Source organism: Podarcis filfolensis (genome assembly GCF_964270895.1).
Source record: "Podarcis filfolensis genome assembly, chromosome: 7".
Classification (NCBI taxonomy): domain Eukaryota; kingdom Metazoa; phylum Chordata; class Lepidosauria; order Squamata; family Lacertidae; genus Podarcis; species Podarcis filfolensis.
Window position 1 is genome coordinate 84729931 of NC_139603.1, and position 24191 is coordinate 84754121.

General features: G+C 40.5%; 1 protein-coding gene across 3 annotated transcripts in view; it reads right to left on the bottom strand.

Annotated features, from left to right (window-relative positions):
- Positions 1–24191, bottom strand: part of TRAPPC9 (trafficking protein particle complex subunit 9) — a 275302-nt gene that overhangs the window by 244258 nt on the left and 6853 nt on the right. For all 3 annotated transcript variants that reach the window (XR_014549937.1, XM_083621886.1, XM_083621887.1), the window contains exons 3-12: positions 15858–16003; positions 14751–14879; positions 14313–14339; positions 13647–13768; positions 11306–11431; positions 7495–7711; positions 4620–4763; positions 3746–3872; positions 2413–2558; positions 1677–1762 (exon numbers count right to left, since the gene is read on the bottom strand). Coding sequence is in view for 2 of the 3 variants with exons in the window: in XM_083621886.1 (XP_083478012.1) it covers positions 1677–1762; positions 2413–2558; positions 3746–3872; positions 4620–4763; positions 7495–7711; positions 11306–11431; positions 13647–13768; positions 14313–14339; positions 14751–14879; positions 15858–16003 (1270 nt within the window). In the remaining variant the exon portion in view is untranslated. The remainder of the gene's footprint in view (positions 1–1676; positions 1763–2412; positions 2559–3745; positions 3873–4619; positions 4764–7494; positions 7712–11305; positions 11432–13646; positions 13769–14312; positions 14340–14750; positions 14880–15857; positions 16004–24191) is intronic.

The following is a 24191-nucleotide window of genomic DNA, read 5'->3' on the forward strand; positions in this document are numbered from 1 at the left end:
CATAGCATACAAGTCTCTGGTATATAAAATAGTTGATTAATTTTAGCATTAACCATGTCTGATTGAAAACACCAATTTCATAATAGAAAAAGTCCCACCCCCACTTCTGATATATTTTCCTTGCAGTGATGAAATGACTGTACAGGGCTTGCTTCTTTAAAAAGATGTATTGGGGGGGCGGGAATCAGAGATTTATTAAATTATGAACTATATGAAGAATTCATTTTAAGCTTTTTTTCCCCCTTTCCCTGAACACAAGCACTTGAGCTCATCCAATGAAATTGATGGGCAGTACATTCAAGGATAGACAAAGGGAAATGATTCTTGAAATCAATAATTAACATGTGGAATTGGTGGTCACAAGATGTGGTGATGGTAACTCAATTTGAAAGAGGTTACAGAAGCTAATGTAAGAGGAAAGTCTATCAACAGCCATTAACTATAGCTTTACTAAACCTCCCTGCAAAAAGGCTTGCAATTCTGTCCCCCAGGGTCCAGCACTCAGACAGGAGAAGACTGCTACCTTCAAAAACTGCTTGTGATTTCCCAGAAGTATATAGGTGGTCACTGCCGCAAACAAGATACTGAACTTACTAGATGAAACTTGGCCTGATCCAGTTAGAAAAAAATAAAAAATTCCCCCTTTATTATTTAAGTATGATCATTCAAAAATAAAAGTTACTTCTTCTGCATAACAAAATGCTTGAAAATCCAAATAATTTATTGATAAAGCTTTGCCACCAAGCACTAGATTATTAAGACATCACTTTCACTTCTGCAAATCATCTTCACATAAGTTGATATAGGTAGTTTGTTTGGGACTCTTCATATTTTATGAAATCAGCCAAGGTGCACTATTAAAACAGCTATTTCAGCTGAACAATGGCTGCCCTTGTGTGCATACCATCCAAACCCTTTAAGTCTAGCCTCACAGTGTCTTGTCACACATTTCCAGTGGTTCCCACTAGGGCTAGAACTCTTTCCTCAGTTAGCATTATTGCTGTGTGGACAGAGGAAAAAGACCCAGGGATGAGGAATGGGGCAAGATTTGACAGACACAAGAAACGATGAACACAACTCCATATTCATCCACAGTGCCCTTAGGAAAAGAAACCAAGGAGTTTTAAAGAATGTAAAAGCAGAAAGCAACAAAGACCTGGGGCTAAATTTAGAGGGCACAGAGATGTCAAGTTGAAAGGTCAGAAGAAATTCGGCGGGGGGGAAAGTTACATGGACAATGAGGAACACAACTATTGCTGCTAGCGTGCCTCAAATCCTCAAGAACTCCAATAGAAACATAACTTGGCTTAAAGGAGAAGTGTTATACTTGATCTCAAACCTTGTTTATAGAATGAACTATTCTATAAATGAGGTTTGAGATTAAGTATAATGAAATACAAATAATAATAATAATAATAATAATAATAATAATAATAATATCCCTAGTCAGTAAAAGGCAATGGTTTTATCCTTGCTTGTATACACTAGCATAAATGTTCATCAGTATAAAGCGTATCAAACAGGCCTGGTACAGCTATTAAGAGGGTGACCACACACCCTCATTTCACTGTCCTCTTCCCAACAATTTCAGCCATTTGTCCCATTTCATTTTAAACATGATGTTAACATCAATAAGGCTAATCAGGGTTTCAAGTCAACCAGGCTTTGAAACATACCATATTTTCCACACGGAGTTCAAAAGGCATTGGATTGTACACCATCAGCTGAACTTCACAAACATCTCCCTGGACCCACTGAAAATCTGTATTAGAAAAACAAAAACATAACAAGTTTCAGAGTTGCTGTTGTTGTTTTTCAAAAAGCTACATGCATACTTTGTTGCTGTTATCATATATTGCTACAGAGATATTGTAGATATCCCACGTGCCATCCATACGGGCTGCCTCTCGCATGGCGACCGTAAGGGCTGCCGCTCAGGCGCCATCCGTATGGGTGTCTGTACGGGCTGCCGCTTGCACGGCAACAATAGGAAGTCTTGATCCCCACGTAACCCAACTTTTGTTGCAAGATTATGCTAAGCTATAACAGCAAATCTGCAAGCATTCTGTTCCTCACGCTTCCAATAAGCACGGAAAGACTGAAAGCATTCTTGCAATCATCTTCAATGATACTATAAAAATGTGATCTGCTTGTATCCTTCTTTCCAAGTGGCAGCAGTGGATTAACACATCATGAGCAGCAAACAAAGGCAAGATGGATACAAGCAATCTGTGCCAAGTTGTCTAGTCAGTTTTATAATCGAGAGGAGGAAATAGCGTATTGATCCAAAAACTGGCAATAACCACTTGATTCAATTTGCAGGATGAAAACCAGCAAGCAAACAGTGGTATATCAATTATTCAAACAGGATGCATTTTAAAACGCAATGAATATAATAAATCGTTTTCTTACCAATTTTTTTACTCCGCTCCTCCCCACGATTGTGAGCGATGATTGGAGAATATATAAAGGGACTCTTTGTTGACATGTTCTGACCCACCAAGCTTTTTATTTTCTGTGGCCGAAGGCTAACAGGGAGATTTAAAAGCTTGACAGATCTGTTAAATGAACAAAAAGGGTTGTTTTAACATAGCAAAGACACCTAAATTGAACATGCAGTCAGAATAGAAACAAGGCAGCATTAGAAATTCTAGTAAAATCAGCTTAGAGTAGTGGGGGGGGGACACAAATTGCAAGAAGAATAAAGGATTATCAATTCCTTAAATAAACATGGTTACTATAAGCCTGGTAACCTACACATATGGCAATGCATCCAGCTTGAATTCAGAACTTCAGTGTCTGAGGCTTAGTGAGCTCTGAGGGACTGTGTGCTCAGCAATAGTGCTTAGGATTATTTCCCATTCAATATGTAGATGCTACATCCCATATGTAGCATAAAAAGCAAATTATATATCTTAAATTCTAACTGAAAGGTAAATTTCACATTCCGTGGCCATAACACTGATGCCATGCCAATATTGACAATGAATTCTCTGGGAAGAGACTTCATTGGCAAACATATCTCAGGCAAAGCCGCTATACAGTAGTACCTCAGGTTAAGTACTTAATTCGTTCCGGAGGTCCGTTCTTAACCTGAAACTGTTCTTAACCTGAAGCACCACTTTAGCTAATGGGGCCTCCTACTGCCACCACGCTGCCGGAGCATTTCTGTTCTCATCCTGAAGCAAAGTTCTTAACCTGAAGCACTATTTCTGGGTTAGCGGAGTCTGTAACCTGAAGTGTATGTAACCTGAAGCGTATGTAACCCAAGGTACCACTGTACAGCACAAAATAAATAGGTATAACAGCAACAGTTCAATCCACCATGGAACCATCTATGGCAGCATCAGCCAACACAACCATGAAAGTAGAGAAAAGGGTTAGACTAGTATGAAAGCAGACAACAACAAACCAAGGTAAGTCAGAAATAATGATATGATGCTGAGACATCATGGCTATGCATATATTTGAGTAGTATTAAGAAGCAAATCTCTGATATTCAGGGGATAAGATGCAGTCTCAACTATGCAAGTTGAGTGTCCTCAACACAATGACTCCTTACACAACTGGCTGCTCCCTTCGAGAAATACTGTTACAAGTCAGAAACTGGACAGATGGTTACAAGGACAGAAACGGTCCCATTCTACTGCAGCTGACCCATGGATCACAAAGAACGTTTTGACACCTACAGTGCAAAGCACGAAAACCAACAGGACCAAGCAATTCAATTGCAATTGATGGTTACCTTACAATAGGAAGTTTAGTGAATGGCACAGGGGGAAGCTTTAAACCGTCTGGAAGCGTAATTAATTCCATCGTCCCAGGGCATTTTGAGGTGTAGTTTTCTAGACTTTGTGTTACATCTTTCTTTTCTGAAAAGAAAGCACAATTCTCCATTAAAGTTGTCTCAAAACGGTAATATTCAAAAGCACATAATTTATCCAGGATTACAGCTATTTTTATTTTATTTTGCTATGTACTGTGATATACTGCTTACTCTCTCCATTACTTTCTCTCTCTCTCTCTCTTAAAAAATTACAGTGGACTGTATTGCATCCACTGATGCAATATTGGATATGATCCTGAATCAGTAGTAGTTAAAACACACACAAGCACTGAAGATTCCAAAAGCAGCAGTCAGTGGAACAATAAAAACATTTTTACAGACCTGGCAATTTATGACAGGGCTTTCCAAAGGTGACATGCCGCAACTAAAAAGAGCCAGGCTTTGATGCCTGTCCACCTAACCTCTGTAGATTGCACTGTTTGGAGAAGGTCTTCCCCAGAAGATCTAAAAATACATATTCAGGTTCTTACAGGCAGTCCTTGAGATAACTTGACAATGTATTGAAGAGCAACTTCAGTCCAGAAAGAATGCCCGTTTACCTGTTTCAAACCTGCTGTGATTTGTCCATTTTTAGATTAAGAGGATTTTCAAAAGCTCTTTGTGATATAACTTGGTAGGGAAGGAAACAGGATGGGGAGTTCTGCTGCTCAATCAACAGAAGTCAGGAATCCCACTCAGCTTGTCTAAAAGAGCCTCTCCTTTAGTAACATCTATATAAATTGGTTACAGAAAATATATTTGTAATTTTATTTTTTATTTTTTTAAATCATACCCTGATCAGAAAGAAAATCCAGCATGGTTTGCAAGAGAAAAGACAAATGTCGGACAGAAAGCGCTGGGTTTCCCATTCTTCTTGAAGCATACACCAACTCGTGAAGCAAGCGCATCTGCACGGCAGCCCAGCCACGGTGCGTTCCTTAAAAACAAAACCGGGAATGTTTACTGCAATAAATCTCGAAAGTGAGAAGCAATCAATACCATCACGAAATTCGTTCAATGCTGAATTTTACAAGGCTACTAGCTCTAAGGCTCAGCATTATGCTAGACCTACTTCCCAAGACAACCGTCCCATGACATAAATTTTTAAAAGCCACGCTGCAGACTAGGGTAGTTAATAAAGGATAACTTATTTAATGCCCTCTCAAAAAGACCTTCAGTGCCAAGATCCCATGCCTACGCAATAACACTGCTCCTAGTGTAAGGCCCCTTCAGTTTTTACTGGGCCCAAGGCCCCTGAAAATCTCAAAGCCTATGCACAAACCTTCACATTTTCACTATACCACTGAATAGTGCCTCTTCTGTTACACAGTAAGATCTTACTGCCATCTGGAAAAATCAAATTAATATTTTCCATTTCATCAACTAAATTATACTGTAGCACTGAACACAAATCATCATAATCACTAAGATGTTTATTAATGTTCTTCAAATCCAAGATACATTTTCTCTCAAATCCTCTCATTAATGCATCATCCACACTTAAATTTAGGCACTCAGGCTAAACATAAATCACTTTTATCATTATCCTCCGAAAACTGGACTTAAAATTAATTACCTCACATTAGTTACATTCAAAAAAAGAAATTATGTAGAAATAAGTCCTGTCAAGGTTTGAGTGCCATACTCACATATTTGAAAAAAATATGAAATATGGAAGCTAATGTTCCTCAAACGTAAAGAGACTTCGGGTTGTGTTCCGCTAACTGTTACTCAGAGTATACCCACTGAAGTTAATAGCCATGACTACCTTAGGCCTATTAATTTCAGTTAGCCTACTCTGAGTAAATGTTAGCTGAATGCAACTCTTTCTATAATATACCTGTTTAAAAACTACCTGCAGCTTTCATGAAGCTATTAATATTAGCTGGTATGTAGTGTGGTATATAATTTTATTATATGCATTTGCAACACTTTCAGAAACTACAGTGTGGATCATATCCTATTACAATTCAGGACTACAACTGAAGATTGACAGTGGCTGTATCCTTCCCACCACTTCACATGTGATTCTTCCTCAGGAGTACCTGCTTCTTTAGATTTTATGAGGAATTTAAAAATAACTATGCGGGTGGCGCTGTGGGTTAAACCACAGAGCCTAGGGTTTGCCGATCAGAAGGTTGGCGGTTTGAATCCCCACAACGGGGTGAGCTCCCGTTGCTCGGTCTCTGCTCCTGCCCACCTAGCAGTTTGAAAGCACGTCATGTGCAAGCAGATAAATAGGTCCCGCTCCGGCGGGAGGGTAAATGGCATTTCCGTGTGCTGCTCTGGTTCGCCAGAAGTGGCTTAGTCATGCTGGCCACATGACCCAGAAGCTGTACGCCGGCTCCCTCGGCCAATAAAGCAAGATGAGCGCCGCAACCCCAGAGTCAGTCACGACTGGACCTAATGGTCAGGGGTCCCTTTACCTTTACCTTATGACAAATGTTCTCAATATAAACTGGCATTTTTTAAACAGTTTTTTAGAACTGGGGGGAGCTCCCCCTAAACACTAGGAATGCATAAATACTAGGATTTGATTAATTGGTATATGAATTAAAGTACAGAATTGTGCCAAATAGGGAATACAGGGAATTCCTGGGCTGGCTTATGCAAACCAGCCTGGCCTAGCTAGGGCCATCAAGGGAACAAAGGTGGGCCACTGTGGAGAGGAATCCTTTAGCCTGGGAGGTGAGATGTTACCAAGGTGATGGGTTGTGTGTTCGAGAGGGCAGGGAAAGGGAGGTTTGAAGCAAGGGTTTCTGGGCAGGAGGAAGAAGTACGGCTGAGATCCATCTTTGCGGTGAAGAGGGGAGGTTGTCTGCAATGCTTTGGGCCATGCTGTAAGATCTAGACTCCCTCCATGCAGACCGAAGGTGTAAATAGGCGAATAAACCCTATTTCTTAAAGCATGGCAGTCTCCACCATGTCTTCTATTCTCCAAAGGGGCACAGACCCATGCGCTCTGGCCACTGCTTGGCAGAGAGAGGGCACAGGGCCTTTGTAACAATATACTTTCAGCCTGAACATATTCAAGAGCAGACCTTATTGTGAATCTTCCCCATCTCCACAAGAACATGTTTGCCCTCTCCCCTCTATAAAACCTGAAGTAGCACCTCTGCTGGTATTTAAGACAATACACATTTAAATAATAATACAGTGGTACCTCGGGTTACATACGCTTCAGATTACATACGCTTCAGGTTACAGACTCCGATAACCCAGAAATATTACCTCGGGTTAAGAACTTTGCTTCTGGATGAGAACAGAAATCCTGTAGTGGCGGCCCAGCGGCAGCAGGAGGCCCCATTAGCTAAAGTGGTGCTTCAGGTTAAGAACAGTTTCAGGTTAAGAACAGACCTCCAGAACAAATTAAGTTCTTAACCCCAGGTACCACTGTAATAACCAAGGTTTCTGTGCAGCATAGGGCTATCACAGGTACCGAAAAGAAGAAGAAAACCAGAACAATCTTAACAGTTTGCATTTTATTGCCTGGCTTTGTCTCGTATGTGTAAATTTGTGGAGCTGACTGCTTGGAATGTCTGCCTCCAATTCAAACTTCAGTCTTCTGACTTCTGTACATTTATTTGCTAAGCTTGATGCAAGCAAGACAATGAGGGTTTTGAGGGGGATTTTTTAAGGGCAGGGGGGTGTCTGTAAATAATCTGTACCTTTGCTGAAATCCTTAGGATCCAGAGATAGACTGTAACCAGGAAGGGTCTCCAGAAGCAGCTTATAGCAGGCTCTCCACCCTGGCTCCGTTATGCTAGGTGCCACACACTGCATTGCTGCCACACGCTTGAAAAAAGCAGATTTGCGGTGAAATCCAATGCGCTCATAAAGCTCAGAAAGAATGCTATAACGCTGAATTTTTTCTTCTTCAGAAAGCTGGGGGGGGGGGGGAGAGAAAAAAAGTTTACTCATTAAAAAGTTCTTCTGAAACCTGCTGACATATCATACATACAAGCAGGCAGACTGCTACACTGTTTTATAAAAAGGCAAGAAAAAAGAAATGGGCCCAAACCTAAAAGGTGTGCAAAGTGACATACTAAAGGGAAAAGCAATGAAACGGCAGTTGGACAGTAATAAAACATAAAATAATGACCAACTAGACTCTAGAGAAATGCATGCATCCTGGAGATAAATCACAGCTATTTATATTGCATTATAATCCAAAAGCAGCTTTCTTCTTTGATAGCGTGAGCAGCTGTAGTGGTAAATAATCTGAAACCTCCTGCTGCTAAGTATGCAGTTCTCCCTTACAGGAATGTATATATTTTGCTGGTTAGCCATGAAAGAGAATACAAAGAAATCCTTGACTACAGAACCAATGTATTCCACGCACACCCATAGCCTGTATTTCCCAAAAATTGTCAGTATATTGTTGGTTGATTTTGCTAGCTCTGTTCTATTACAAGTATTGGTTTTGATGGTCAACTGCTATGCCCAAAACAACCTGTTTTCAGTATGTGGTCATTATATTTTTAACATGCTGGCCACTTCAGGTGGCTCAAGTACTGAGCTAGAAAGGCAGGATGCACCAAGGAAATAATAAATGCAAAGAATTCATCTGAAGTTGATATAAAGCATTGCAAGACAGTGCCCTGAAAATCTCAACAACAGCAACAAAAGATTGGCTGGATTTTAACAGACTCCTGGAAAAACAGAATACTATCATAGTACAAAAGATAAAATTATGTTTTGGGTTCCTAAAGACTTGATATTAACACTTGTAGAAATATTTAAGATAATTTTAATGCAACATGTGCATATAAAATTTTCTATAATAGCTAAGGTATCATAGATGCAGTTTTATAGTAGTGTAAAGAAGGCTTTCTATAACCCTACATTTGAAGACTCAAACAGTGCCATTTTAGATAAAACCAGTTCAAGTGAGAATCCAGTGAAAAGGGATTTAGCCTGGAGAAGCTAGAGCACAAATATGCACAATTGAAACGTGCATTGTCAGGGCACATGGGAAGAAACGTAACTATTGTGCAATTATTGAAATAACTTAATAGTGCTACTCCACTGAATGATTTCCTATAAGGTACATTAGAACTATTTGATCCATTCCAGAAATGACTGAACTATTTGACTAGTTCCATAATCCTAAATTGCTTTAGAACTGGCTTGCTCATACAGCAGCCCCCACACCACATGACAACCTGCTTATGAAGCTTACAGGAGTTTCAAAAGCAGTTAGTGAGCAGTTCTAGTTACAGGTAGCCGTGTTGGTCTGCCGTAGTCGAAACAAAATTAAAAAATTCCTTCCAGTAGCACCTTAGAGACCAACTAAGTTTGTTATTGGTTTGAGCTTTCGTGTGCATGCACACTTCTTCAGATAGACAGTGAGCAGCACAGAGTTCAAGTGAGTGGAGGGAAAAGATAGCAAAACATTTCACTTGGCTAGCACAAGCACCTTATCTGATGCTAGCCAGCTCTTTGAATCCAGGACTATATGGTACTCTGAGAACTGAATTTTTAATGTTGATGGTGAGTACTAGCCGACAGTTGCTTTAAAAAACAACAACTCCTATACAGAAGTAGCATAATATGTTTTAGCTCCTAAGCAAAAGACAGCAATATCATAAGCATGCAAAAGAAACTGATCCCAATCACATATTCCCAGGAAATTCAGGAGGAAAAGCCAGGTGGCATTTCAATTCTCTACATACGTAAGAGTTCTAACTTCATAAATTGTTCAGCAAATAGTCTAACTGGTACCCAACTTGGGCAATGAGCAACAAGAATCTTGAAGGCATCAAATACCACAAACCCACAATACAAATTCTGTTTGTTATATCAAATCCCATCAGGGCTCATTATTTCTGTTGTTCGACTGGAATATTTTAAGACAGAAATAAACTTGCAAGAGAAAACTCCTTTGCTTGGCTAACTCAAGAGGCTGTTAAGCAATAAGACTTTATATCGGCACTATTCCAGCCACAGCAGTAACCAATTCCTACAGTGTTACACTGCTGACCCCTAGTGAAAAATATACAACATAAGCATAACGAAAGCCTGCCGCAACCGCTGTTGACATTTCCCCCAACCCTCTAGAGAAATATTTTGTCTGAAGAAAATAAAATGAGAGCAGTACAACACCTTAAATGACAAATGCTCAGAAAGGAAAGGTGAGTGGTGTGATGTTCCACTCAAAATTCCTCTAAAGACAATAGCCTAGGGATAACTATCATAGAATCAGAGTTGGAAGGGACCCTGGGGATCATCTAGTCCAACCCCCTACAATGCAGGAATATGCAGCTGTCCCTTACCAGGATCAAACCTGCAACCTTGGCATTGTCAGAACCATGCAGAACCATGAGCTATCCACCTCAACACTTGGTTGATCACATTCATATTCAATAAACACCATAAACTGATATTACAAAATATTTGGAAATATTCACTGCTTTGTCTCCTCTATAACCATTTCCCCCAAAATTCAGTCACTTCTGCTGCAAGTGCTCCATTTCAGCTACCTTAAAGAACAATATTACACCCACCCCATCAAAACAAAGCACTTGGCTTCTGTGCATTCATGACTCCACTCATTTCTGGAATGGGTCCAACAGTTGTACCTTATAGGAAACCATACAGTGGAGTGGCACTATTAAGGTATTTCAATAATGGCACAATAGTTAAGTTTCTTCCCTAATGCTCTGACAATGCACATTTCAATTACGCATAATTATGCTCAAGCTTCTCCAAACTAAATCCCTTTTCACTGGATTCTCAGTTGAACTGGTTTTATCTGAAATGGCACTGAGTCTTCAAATGTAGGGTTATAGAAATTATCAAACAATGGCTCAATTTAAATTATCGCTTCTGGCTTCATAAAGCATGATATATCAAGCTGGGAACAATTCGTCAAGGCCAAGCCCTCCTCTCCTCAAGCACCATTTCAGTGCTTTGTGTTTGGCTTGTATTAAGCAAGTGTTACCAATACATACAAACTGGGAAATTTCAGGAAACAAGTCAAGATTATCCTTGCTTGATAAATGACATTAAGCATTTCCCCGCTTATCATCCTTGCTTGTTAACCAACAATAAGCTGGAATTCCCAGTTTGGATGTAACTGGAACTCTGGCTTCATACAAGCCTGAAACAAATTCACCTAATGAGTTCTGTCAACAGGAACCCTAGGCAAGGACTTGCATTTGCACAGTGGTGCTTTCTCCTCTGCTCTTCTGCCATGATTGCCTTGCCCTCCAAAAGCAACAGGCTCCAGGGAGGGGGTCAATAGACACCCCAAAAAAACACACAAGGGGTGCGGGGAGAGGAGAATCATCCTATCTGGCAAGTTGAAATGACAGAATATTCAACGTAATGTGTCAAATTCGTCCCACAGCACTAAAGAGGCAGTTGAAGGTTGGAAAGGAACAAGGGAGAGTGTTCGGCACTGATGCTAATTAGGGGAGGGGAGTTCAAAAAACCAAGTCAATCCATTCTTAGTTGAAAGAAAAATAGTGTACTCACCTGACGGAGATTAATATAAACAGCATTCTGAAGAAATTCAGAAGCCTCCATGCTTCTTTTCTGTATTGCCAACACTCTCACGGCCTTCACACAGGCTTCCAACTCAATTACACCAGCATTCTTGTACTATAAAACAAGAACATATAGAGGATCGAAATATTATTAAGTGATGTACCAAAAAAACAAAAATATTTGGCACAGGAGGCTGCCTGATACCGAGTCAAGAATTGGTCCATCATCCAGCTCTCCAGAGCTGCTCTCCAGGGTTTCATGCAGGAAACTGAACCAAGAAACACCCGCATTCAAAGCAAATCATTTGGGAAAGGGGCTAATTATCCCTATATGCTGAGAATTCACTACAGTCTGCAGGAGAGCTTCTCCTTCAAATTCCAAACATATCAGAAACCTGCTCCACAGTATCTTGGAGCAGGGCTTTCACCATGGCTGCCTCTGTTCTGTGGCACAGCAGTCCCTCTGAAATACAACAGGTGCCTACTTTCTGGAAAACAACAACAAACTAAAGACATTTTTGTTTCAACAAGCTTTCCCAGCTGGATGAATACTCAGGGGGGTCCATTTTGTGTTATTTCTGTGCCGTTTTTAACTTAGTTGGTTTTATTACATTTTGTACATTGCCTTGAGATAATCTACGTACAAGGCGAAAGTAAAAAGAAAATGCTACTACAAATGTGGCTGGAGCCTCTGGAGAGAGAAAAGTAATATTTCCAAAGCATTTGAACCAAGTTCACATATTTAGCAAGAGTTGCAGAGTGTGGGGCCAAAACTGCAATGCAATGATCTGCATTTCCTTCAGAGGCCTTTTCAGTTAAAATAAAACACAGTGACTGCATTCAGAAACAAGGCTATGGCTTTATTGTTACATAAATGAGCTTTGATCTCTCACCTCCTTCATTCTTCAGCACAGTATCAAGAAAAAGAAGTTTTTACTTCTATTTTCAGTTATGTCCAAACCATAAAATATGGATAGTCTAATTAAGGTTTGCTGCAGCAAGGGTGAATTGGATCCAGCAGTAACCAACCCTCTGGAGGGCACTTTGAGAGATAAACAGGGCCACCCACCTATCTCTCACCTGACTTCATATGATGTCAGGAATTTAAAGTCCCAACTACAGCTGCAAAGGAACAGTACTCCTTTGCAGCCACAGTTCTTCCTTTGCATCTGTGGCTTAAATTCAAGCTGTGGCTGCAAAGGAAAATCCTTCCTTGAACTTTCCAAGGCCTGACCTCATACGAAAAAGATTGCATGGTTTCCCCCAAAACCACCTAGGGAGTCAACCTCCAAGGCTTGGTGGACCTAATTAGGCTCATAGGCAGAAGGCTCCCCACCAATGACTTACTGGAACAAGCCAGGATCATAACCAGTTTAAAGTTGGCTTATTTTGCTAAACCGTAGCCAAGGCTATTCCCACTTTGTCCACTCCAGATTTAACTAACCATAGTTAGTTAAAGCAGAAGTGAAAGTTTTCTCCATCCTGGAAAAGTGAAAGGGATCTGACAAATCATGGGCCAGCAAACTAAGGTCCGCAGGCCAGATCAGGCCCCATTGCCTTCTGTATCCGGCCCATGGACGGTCCGGGATTCACTGCATGGCTTGCCAGTGCACACGTTCTTTCCCTCTCCCTCAGGCAGCGCCGGTGCCTCCTCCCTCCCTCCTCCTGGCTTCTCCCCGCCCTGCCTAGAGGAGGAAGGGGGCTGGGCTTTATTGGTGCCAGCAGCAGCAGCGCTCAAGCAGCTGCCATTTTAAGCAGCCCCTCTCCGGAGCCTTTTTTGCACGCCACTCATCGTCCCTCCACCGCTGCCACCAGCCCCCGCAGCTCACAAGACACAGGTAAGCAGCCACTGGGGCTCGTGGTGCTCTGGCATCATTTTTTTCTCTCCAAAATATAGTCCGGCCCCCCACAAGGTCTGAGGGACAGTGGACCAGGCCCCTGCTGAAAAGGTTTGCTGACCCCTGAAATAAATCTTCACACAATGATAAACCATAATTTCATTGCTATATCTGAAAGTAGTGGAAACTCTCTAAAAATATCAATGTAAGCATGAGTTCACCTTTGCTTGGTGCATAAGCCTAGCATTCTACTCTAAAAGCCACAATTTAAACTATAAAAAGCCATTTTCTAGGAAACCTCAGCAGCCACATATATAGGTGCTAGTTTATAGAGTTAGCAGCTCGACAGCATCAACACTATCTTGTATGCCCATCAGAAGTACTGTACACTCTTACAGGAAATCATGTGCCCACTACCAGAGGTGCCGCTCAAAATGAAGCTGACTGCCTTTATTTCACACATCAAAATCTCTCATAATGTAGCAACATCACCTTGCTGTAGTAAGAAATGGCCTCTTTGTATTTATCTATGATGTCTTCAGGGCTAAGGCAGTTCTTGGCCCGTCCTATTTCAGTACTGGTATCTGCATTAATGCCATTTGACGTGAGGGCTCCTGCATTGGAGGAAAGCAGGAAATTTCAAATTAACAATGGCTGCCAGTTAATGACACCTGGGTAAGAGCAAAGCAGACCAAAAAATGTTTCAGAAAAGCCTTTAAAGACAAATTAACTCTACCAATACTAAGTTTTAGCAATGAACAAACCTTTTAAAAATTTTAGAATGTAAATAAAAATCAGTTTGCTGATTCATTGTCACAGAATTAAATTTCTTTCTTTTCTAATTACACAAAATTTGAAAAGTATATCTTATTTTGATAACATAAGCATACATAAAATAATCTCTGGCAAAATTGACAAAGTAGTGCTGTATTATGTTGTCTACATAATAAGGAAAAAAGGAAATGCCACTTAATGGTATGCAACATTTTAAATGAATTTGCCTGTTCGCCAAAGGAATATAAAAAAAAAATGATTTAAAGATTATATGAAGTAGAAACTAATATTTTTAAAAAAGAATTTTAGGAACAACATATAGGAACTAGAAAACAATTAACACAAATATATATATTGACACAGCAGATTAATAAGACAGTATACCTGGATCAATAAGAACTTCTTGTGCCCCTAAAGGAAAATCAAAGCGACAACATTAACCTTCTTTATTTCCAAAAAAACCCCAAGCTATTAAATATATTTGAAAACATGCCAAACAGATGCAGAATTCTGAGAAAACCCCATTACTGACATTGAAACAAACAGCCGCCAAGTGGTTTTGATAAATTTTGTTATCACGTACTTTCCTGACAGATGACTCTACACAAGCTACTGAGTTAGACTCTTGGGTCATTTAACTTAGCATTGTCTGTTTACATCAGGAGTGGTCAACCTACAGCCCCACCAATGGCAGTGGACAACAACTCCCATCATGCCATGATGGTTGTTGATGTCTAGGGGAAATACCAGAGCCTGCCAAATACTTAATTGCCAAACATACTAGGGAGAAAATCCTCCAAGAAAAGAAAGTATATTGCTTACCTGGTCTGTGCCTGTTGCCTGCCTCTGCAGGAAGTGAACTTCCTTGTGCTCTTCTTGCACCAACTTTACCACCTGTGCCTCCAGGATAATGATAGATAACTGAGGCGGAACATAATCCTTCAAGAGCCGCTACAGATTAAAAACAGTATTTTAAGTGGTAGCAATCTCACAAGCCTACTCATGTGATTTCAATTGTACAAGAAATATAGGCAGGTACTGAGGCTGGCCCAGGCCAATAGAAACCCAGATGGGTGGGGTATAAATAATAAAATGTGTTGTTGTTGTTATCTCAAAGCACTGCCAAAGCAGCCTTAAAATCCACCATTCCTTTCATAGGCAGGGTGTGTGAAATCCCTTGGTGTGCGCTACCGTACCCAGCCCTGTGGATCACAATTTGTTACGGATTTATTATGGATGTTAAGGTCACTTCTGTTTCATTACCAAGACTTAAAACATGAATTAATTTCCATCTAAGTTGTAGCAGGTAAAGGCAGAAAGTGGATATAAATTGTGTATCCACTAATCTCAATGGATCTGCTCCAAATATACCGTATTTTTTGCCCTATAGGGCGCACCGGCCCATAGGATGCACTTATTTTGGGAGGGGGAAATAAAGGGGGGAAATTTTATTCCCCCCCCCAGCCCCAAAGAGCAAAGAAGCCATGACAGCGAGCGGGATGGATCCCGCTCGCTGTCCTGGCTTTGTTTTTAGCCTCGGGGCTGGGGGTTCGGGAGCAAAGGCGAGGTTGTGCAACCTCGCCATCGCTCTCAGAGCTTGCGGGGCTGGGGGCGGGGGAAGCCCGAGCTTCCCCCGACCCCAGCCCCCAGAACGGGTCCGAGAGCGATGGCGAAGCTGCCTGCCGGGCTGGGGGGATAGTTTCCTGAAGCCTGGAGAGCAAGAGGGGTCGGTGCGCACCGACCCCTCTCGCTCTCCAGGCTTCAGCGAAAGCCTGCATTCGCCCCATAGGATGCACACACTTCCCCTTCACTTTTGGAGGGGGAAAAGTGCGTCCTATAGGGCGAAAAATACGGTAATTTAATCAGATTGCAACCTGGGTCAAGAAAGCTTTCTAAAAACAGTTACGTTTTGTTACTCATTTTGCCCACCTCCAAGCCACAAAAAATCATTCACAGAACGGAGGAGTTCCACTGCCATGTGGTAGTGTACGAGGGAATCTTGCAACATCCCGGCTTGCAGACACAGGTCACCAACATGCTTCCGCATACGCCCCTGACATCGCTTCTTATAATGTCTAGAACACAAAATATACAGAGATCGATTAGCTTCGTTGACTTCAGTATACCAGAAGGCATTAGATTTATTTGCTTTAATTTATTTAGCATCATGTACAGGTATATTTTTTTCACAACAACATTTATGTCTTTAGCCACCCTGTGCTCCCTGACTTCTGGATATAACCGTGAGATATAAAAGCTGATGAAATAAATAGCCGTTTCTGCTCATCAATGAGCAGACAGACCTATTTCAGCCATCAATGTACTCAATGTAAAAGGCTAAATAAAAACAAAGATAGCCACTATAATAATAATAAAATAAATCACATGTTTGGAAGCAAAACCACATTCTGTATATGCAACACTAGCAATAGTTGTATCAGTGCAAGCTATCTTGAGTGTTGGCAACCGTCACCCAAACAACGTACATGCCTCTCCTTATCCTCTGACCTCTTCATTCTCCTTTGTGTCTGTCCCATTCTTTTTTTATGCCACTAGCTGACCTGACATCACGGAAGCGCTGGGCTAGCGAAGGTGTTCTGCTAGGGTGAGGCAGCTGAGAACTGCTTGAGCAAATTCAAAGAGGGCTTCAGATAGAATTTCCAAGATCAATGAAGAATCAATGGTCTGTGTGTGAGGTTTGCGAGCTGCATGGTCAGGGGGAAAACAATGCTGTCCAGGGTTGTAAAGACTGTGGAGAGAATAATTGGGTGCACTCTTCCCACTCAGGATCAAATCTATGCTTCCAGGTGTCATAAGAAAGCTACAGAGATAGTGCAGGATAGTACGCACCCTGGAAATGATCTCTTTCAGCTTCTGCCTTCTGGATGAAGGTATAGGGTTATAAAGACTAGGACTAGCCGCCTGAGAATAAGGATTATTGTATCATATTGAACTTTCGCTAAATTAAAACTGCGCATCTATGGCAGAGATTCCACAAAAGCCACCCATGGGCTCTTGCACTACAACCTCTCAGTGTGGTTTAATAGTTATGGAATCTTTTGATAGAGACAGATGACACTAGCTGCTTAATTATTTTTTAGCTTAGTGAAGCGAAACAGTTTATGATTTGTGGTACTATCAGGTTATAAACTGAGCAAAGCAAAAGCAGAACTTTTTATGCATTCACTTAGCTCCACAGCTTGAGAGGAACTGCAAGACTATATTATATGTGAAGAACGTGGAATTTCAGAATGGCAAGATATTTGAAACTCAATCTCTCTGAAGATTTAAAAGTATTAATAGATATCAGCAAGGAAGTAATTTCATTAAAAGCAATTCTCTCAATGAAGAGCCGAAACCAATGTAAGTCCCTACCCCCCACCCCCAAAAAAGCAGACACTTTGGGAGCATGGCAGGGGCGAGACCAGACAGTGGAGATTTAGGCTGGATCATAAAACCATTCAGCTTTGTCATGTGGCCTTGCAAGCCAGAGTAAAATACTATTTTAAAGACTTGTTTTTCCTCTGCCAGGTATAGGCAGAGCTGCAGCAGTAGTCTCCAGCTGCTCAATGGAGTTTGGATCAGGTATAACTTTATGCCAATTTAACATATACCAGCTTGCTTTATGACAGTTTTTGTGCACAGGATTGTTCCCATAGCCAATAAAGTGGGATTTCTTCAACAAATCCTCTACAGAATATTTAGAAACTAATGCATACAGAACAGTAATGAAACTATGCATTTTTTTACTTCAAGACCCATTAAGTTTTGTGCATACAAAAACAGTTTTTCTAGAACTCAAGTCCAATCTCAGTAGAAGATTTTCGTCTAATTAAAAGATCGTTTCATATGCCCTGCATGACAGTGGTATGTTTGAAAAGATGTATGCTTGTGTTTTAAGACAAAACATTAGTAAATACAGCACAAAGAAAAGTAATAGCTAAACTGTATACATTTTATGAGATATGAAGAAGTAATAAAAAAACAAACTTCTAAAAATGTGTTTCAGTGCATTTAGGAAAAACAGTGCTGTTAAAACATTCAATAAAATTTTATCGCCGTATGTTGCTGCCTGCACCCTAAATAACCACATTTTAACATTCAGCTATTATAAGGAGGAAAGTTGATGCCCCTGCAATATTTGTAATACTAAATTCCCATAGGTGCAATAAAAACAGAAAATAGCCAGTAGCATTTGATAATCATCATCATCATCATCATCTATACTTTTTTCATTTTATTTTTTGTAGTGACTCTAGTTCTGTGGAAGTCTTGTCATGGAAGATGACTCTAAACTCCTCCACCCTCCAGAAGCTGCTTTGCTCTTTACAAAATGGTCTGAGCACCATTTCATTTATAAGCATGTAGTTTATAGGCAGGAGCAACCTACCGCCTTTCCAATGTAAGCAGCAACCTTCTCTGTCCTGGCATTCTTCCCAACCCACTTCAGCTATCTACTCCCATGTCCACGACACACAGACAGAGCATCTCCTGCTTTTATCTCTATGGAAGGGCCCTTTGCCTTGGCCTTGGACCACATGGATACAAGTCAGCAAGGAGAGTCAACGTTACCGGCTCTTCAGCACTTACTGAATACAAAATATGCCCCTTGTGAAAATTTATTGTTAAGCAGGGATGTAGAATCATCATTGAAAACAACAATAACAACAGCAACCGCTTGCTATTATTGCTCATGTTTATGGATGAATGACCAAAGTTAGTTAGAACAGTGCTCTAGGTGACCTCTGGGTGACTGGAAGAGGAAGCCTTTGACACCTCCGCAAATGCAAGGAAGGAGTCCTGGCAATTAAATGCACCCAGGGGCAAAGAGTTAACAACATATAACCCATGTAGGGAAACCACACTTTGGATATGAAACTTTTAATCAGAAAACAATGCAGACAAGAATGCATCCTTCTTTTTCCCCTTGTTAGCTCCTTGTTAGCTAAGGATGTGGAACAGAGTCTCATGGAAGAATTTTGCCATGATGTTAGCAATTGAAAAGTGACTGACAAGACTTTCACTATCTACAGCCTGGCTTTCAACACGTTCAAGAAAGATTTTATACAATATTAATTCTGCATTGCAAAACATGCGATCTAGCTCTGGCCACCAGCTTATTATACAGTTCGGTGTTGCACAGGTATGACTTATATATCTAACAAAACCTGCCATAGTGCAAGGCAGTTATCTTTAGCCTTTGCAGGCATAGGACCCACCATTAGCCACAACCTGCAACACATAATTCATTTTTTAAAATATATCTGCCCGTGCTCCTATGGCTTGTGTAGCAGAGCTAGAAGTCAAATGTTATGCTATTCTGGAAGGTGCCTATTTGAGCTCTTGGTGGGTTAAGCAGAAAAGAAGGTTGATCCTTCGCATGGATTAGCTTTAGGGCAGGGATAGAATACATCCAAACAACTTCCTGTTCAAATCTCCAACATCTCCAGTTAACAGTAGATCAGGCAGGAGGGCTGTGAAATATCCTTGGAGCTCTACTGCTAGAGAGTAGACAATACAATGATTTGACTAAGTATGAAGTTCCATGAGGGTTCCTTAACATTGTTTCTTCTGCCCCTCTTTCTTTTTTCTCTCCTCAGACCCTTACAGAAACATTAAACAAGAAAATAAAAAGTGGTAGTGAACTACTACAATTTACTCTAGGTCAGACTACAACTGAACTGGAAGTCTATTCCCACATTTGAAGAAGGTGCAAACTGAACAACCCATATATTTTTAATGCAATCAGTCTGCAAGTGATTGTCAGGAAGAAGATATCACCCTCTGCTATCCACTTGCATTTTGATGTGCTTCAGTGCCATAAATGTCAAAAAGGAAAGCTTTTTTTTAAAAAAAAAGTTTATACTCATATATTCACAAGACTCCACTCGCTGTACCCTTGGTTATGCCCACTGAGTGGGTTCTGCATCCATCAGCCTATTCAGTGAGCAATTTAAAAGTAACTGTAATCAAATTACACTGGAAAATTTATGAATGCACTCCAATTAAAATACACTAAATACATCAGACTGCTGCCACTGTACTTTTGGATTTACAATTATCAGTTTCATTCACTCCTAAACGACAACACAAGTCATTATAGATTATCATCTCTTTAAAATTTCTCAAGCAAAAGAAAATCATGCAAAATGAATGAATATTTTCATGTTAAATGTTACAAGAACTATTTCAACAACAAAAAAATTAAGTTAAGATGGCATGCTTGGCTACAATTGTTGATAGCTTTTGAAAGCCAGAAACAAGTTCCATGGCCGAGGACCTATTCAGTCTTGAAACTGAATATGCAGGAGCATTATAATAGCTGTAGAGTTTTAGATGGTGAAAAATCCTAAATCAAACCAAACACAAACCCTGCAAGCTCTGGGTGTCTGGAGCTACCAAAAAAATAATAATTGTTTTAAACAGTTCTTCTTACCCCCCCCCCCGCTCAAGAAGGCAACTTAGAAAAATCTCAGCACTTTAAAAAAAGACTTGCCCAAAATGCCAAAAAGATAAACTCCAGCAAGAGTCCAGGCAGCAACAGTCAATTGCTGTGTTAAATAAAGACACAAAAAGCAACACTATAGTATGCAACAGAGGCAAAGGAAGAAGGCAGCACACAAAAACTAGCTATTTTTTAAAATGCAATGTGATCAAAAGCCTACCTTTTGAGACCCAAAAACACACTCACAGGGCAGTACGAGAGAGAGAGAAAAGAAACAAGGAAGGAACAAAACAAAAATTAGAAACACACACAGTAATTAGAAATAAAATAGCCATGTATACACAGAAGAAGTGAAGGAAACCACACCGATTACTTAATAAAGAGATGTTTAGAAAGCACATTAGAATTACAGATTGGACGAGCAAAGCAACTGTAAATTAATGGATCTTCGTCAACATGTTTACAGGTGGATGATGCCTTTTGAGTTAAAAAACAAAATGTTGCACACATGGCTGCATTTGAATCAGTGTACCATTTCACCAAAATGCTAAGAAGTAGCAAATACCAAAAATGTTAGCTACAATTCAACAACCTGACACTGTAATTAATTTTGTGTCAAACTGTGTTCTGTGGGAGCTGAGTGTGTTCCTGGCTTTCAGTTTGTAGCGTAAGAAGCGATTTATCAGTTGCTCCAAATCCACCTACAATACTAAAAGCTTTTTTAAAAAAGATTTGTCAGCTCACACATTCTGGATATAAGCTATCATATAAACAGGCCTTTTTTGGTCTAAAAACACAAGACATGTCACCTTCAGGGAACAGCTAACCTGTTAATGACGGCCACCAAGTTTAATAAACAACTGATACTTTGTATAACTTTTTACTCAATGACGTACCAAATACAGTGGTACCTTGAGTTAAGTACTTAATTCGTTCCGGAGGTCCATTCTTAACCTGAAACTGTTCTTAACCTGAAGTACCACTTTAGCTAATGGGGCCTCCTGCTGCTGCCGCGCCGCCGGAGCACGATTTCTGTTCTCATCCTGAAGCAAAGTTCTTAACCCGAGCTAATATTTCTGGGTTAGTGGAGTCTGTAACCTGAAGCGTATGTAACCCGAGGTACCACTGTATTGGATGTGTGGATGAGTTAGGAAATCCCTTCTTTGCTTCAGCACACAGAAGTTGTTAACAGTGCAATCTTATGGATGTTTACTCCCAAGTAAGTTCAGTGGAGTTCATTGGGACTTACTCCAGGTGTGTATAGGATTGTAGCTTATGAGTAATTAATTTCATCTGTTCCTGGATAATTTAATTTTGGTTAGACGACCCTGCATGGATCAGCAGCTCTGATTACACTCAATTAATACAGTGCAAACCTTTCCAGTACAAATGGATCTCCAATATCAACAGAAAGCAGGTGTTGCCATCTACTAACATGAGTTGTCTGGCTAATCACTACTTCAGCACCATGAACAGCAGTTGGATCCCAAAACCTGCTTAGGCTGACAGACAGGTTTGCCAGTTGCAGCAGAATCTATACTAAGAACAGCTTTTCCCCTAGTCATACCACAACCTGTTTTTTAAACTCCCCTTCGTTTCAAAAGCAGTTCAGTTCACAGGAAGACTTATTTGTGTGTCCATTCATAAAGGGCTTAAAGTCCCTTTGAGCTCACAGAACTAGTTTCACAATTCTTTCAGCTGTGGACTATATTTTCAACAAGTGTTTAAATACCACTTTTAGGGAAGGCAGGTCTGGAATAGAGGAGGAAAAGGAGACCTGAGCTGAAATTTCTCAACCAACCACAAACGTGCTTCACAAACAATATTAGGTTGTATCCAACTAAGTCAGAGCAGACCCAAGGAAATTGATGAACGTTACTTAGGGGGTGATCCTACAGCAAGACCTGCCAGGATAAGCCCCATAGGATGCAGAGGCTCTGTTCAGCCAGACTCAGTCAGTGTTAAGTCCCCTGCCCCAGCTCAGCCAAAGATGCACTCGTGTAATTTACTCATCCAAGCTCAACCACCGGCTGAGCAGAAGTTGGTATAAGCCCCCCAAACAGGGTGTTTTGGGGGCATGGAGGGGGTGGGCCCAAAGGAGGGGGAACTTAAGCTGGAGCCTGTTCAGCTCAGTCATGTGACCTGGCAACTCACCACAGAACACTATTTTAAAGACTTGTTCCCCTTCTGCCTGGCTAAGGAAGATTTGAAAAGGGTTTGATCTGATGTAACTTAACGCCAGCTTAAGTTACACTGCCTTGCTTCATGCTGGCTTCTTGTGCGTAGGACTGCTTCCCTAAACTGCTGTTCATTGGCTTTAGTGGGTCTACCCCAAATATGACTAAATTTGATGGATTCCATTACTTGAAGACTTTTGTTAAGACTCCCATCATTGGTTTTAAATGGGCAAGAAATGACAATTATTGAAAAAGAGGTAACTGCACAGAAGTTTGGTTAGCCAGAATCAGGTTGCTACCCAATGGTAAGAAATATTATTGAATCAAAAGAGGCACGGAGAACAGATAGTGTTGAAAATGACTATATTTAACTGGTTCTTTTATTTACATTTTACAGCCCAGAACTCTAAGCTCCCATTTAAATGACTTAAGCATTTAAAGCAGCGCTGGTTCCAGTATTCTGAGGGGGGAGGAAAAATACTGCATCTGAACCATGTCCACTCTGAAGTAAGTCCCATTGAATTCAATGGAGCCAACTACCAGGTAAGTGGTATTAGGACTGCACCCTTAGTTCCAACACTCTATAAAAGTCAAGCATCTACGGTATTCTTTTTTTAATATACACTCAAAGACTGTCCTGCAGTTATGTCAACACCATTAAGGGTCTTGCCATAGCATGTACCCATGTAAAAAGAAAGAAATTGGCTAATCTGCTACCAATGAAGCACAATACAAATAACTACCACCATAATCACATCTACCTGTATTGCAGAATAAATGAGGCAGCTATGTATCTGATGTGAACCTCACGCATGATGAAGTGCAGTTTAAGAAGGTAATATGCTCACTTGTGTGTACAGCATTTTCAAGTACATCTAATGATGTCAATCTACTACAGGCAATTTCCTACATTACTTACAAAAATAATTTCAAACACCTGCAGTCACCTCTCTGCTATGGTCTAAAATGAGATACTACCACCTAAAAATATGAAATATACATTTTTTCTAACTTTAAGAAACAATTGCATATAACAGCCACAAAAAATTACTTTGGGGTGGGGGGGAGGGAGGAAATCATCATTCACATTTATTGACGAATCCTGAAATTAGAAAACAGACTATTATTTGTGGGTGCCTGCAATATGATTTCTGTATGTACCTACTATTATTAACATTCCAGTGAAAATAAAGAGAATTCATGTGTCTGCTAGAAATACACATAAGCTATTTCTGGGACATGTGATACCTTAATCAACCACTGCATGTTTACAGGGATTAATATAGCTTTAAAATGCTGAGCTAAAACAGAGCACCTTTCAAAATACATGTTCTCCTTTCCTCCGCTTTTTCTTTGCAAGTCTGTGCTTTTTAGATACTGGTACACACATCTACATATGTCTTCTAAGTGTATCATAGGTGTCTGGGGTAGACTGTTGCTGGTTGTTGTTGACATCCATCTGTCTTGAGAGACAATGGAGTATGCCTCCAGGGGGTGAAGTCAAACTGCTACATTAGCAGGACTGAAGTGACCACCCTGGGGTGCAAGCCTGAGTGGTGTGCATGGAGATCTTGGGCTACCCAGACAACAAGTCACCCACACCCTTCACCTCGCTGATGTGGTCTGAAGGAAAGCAAGGCA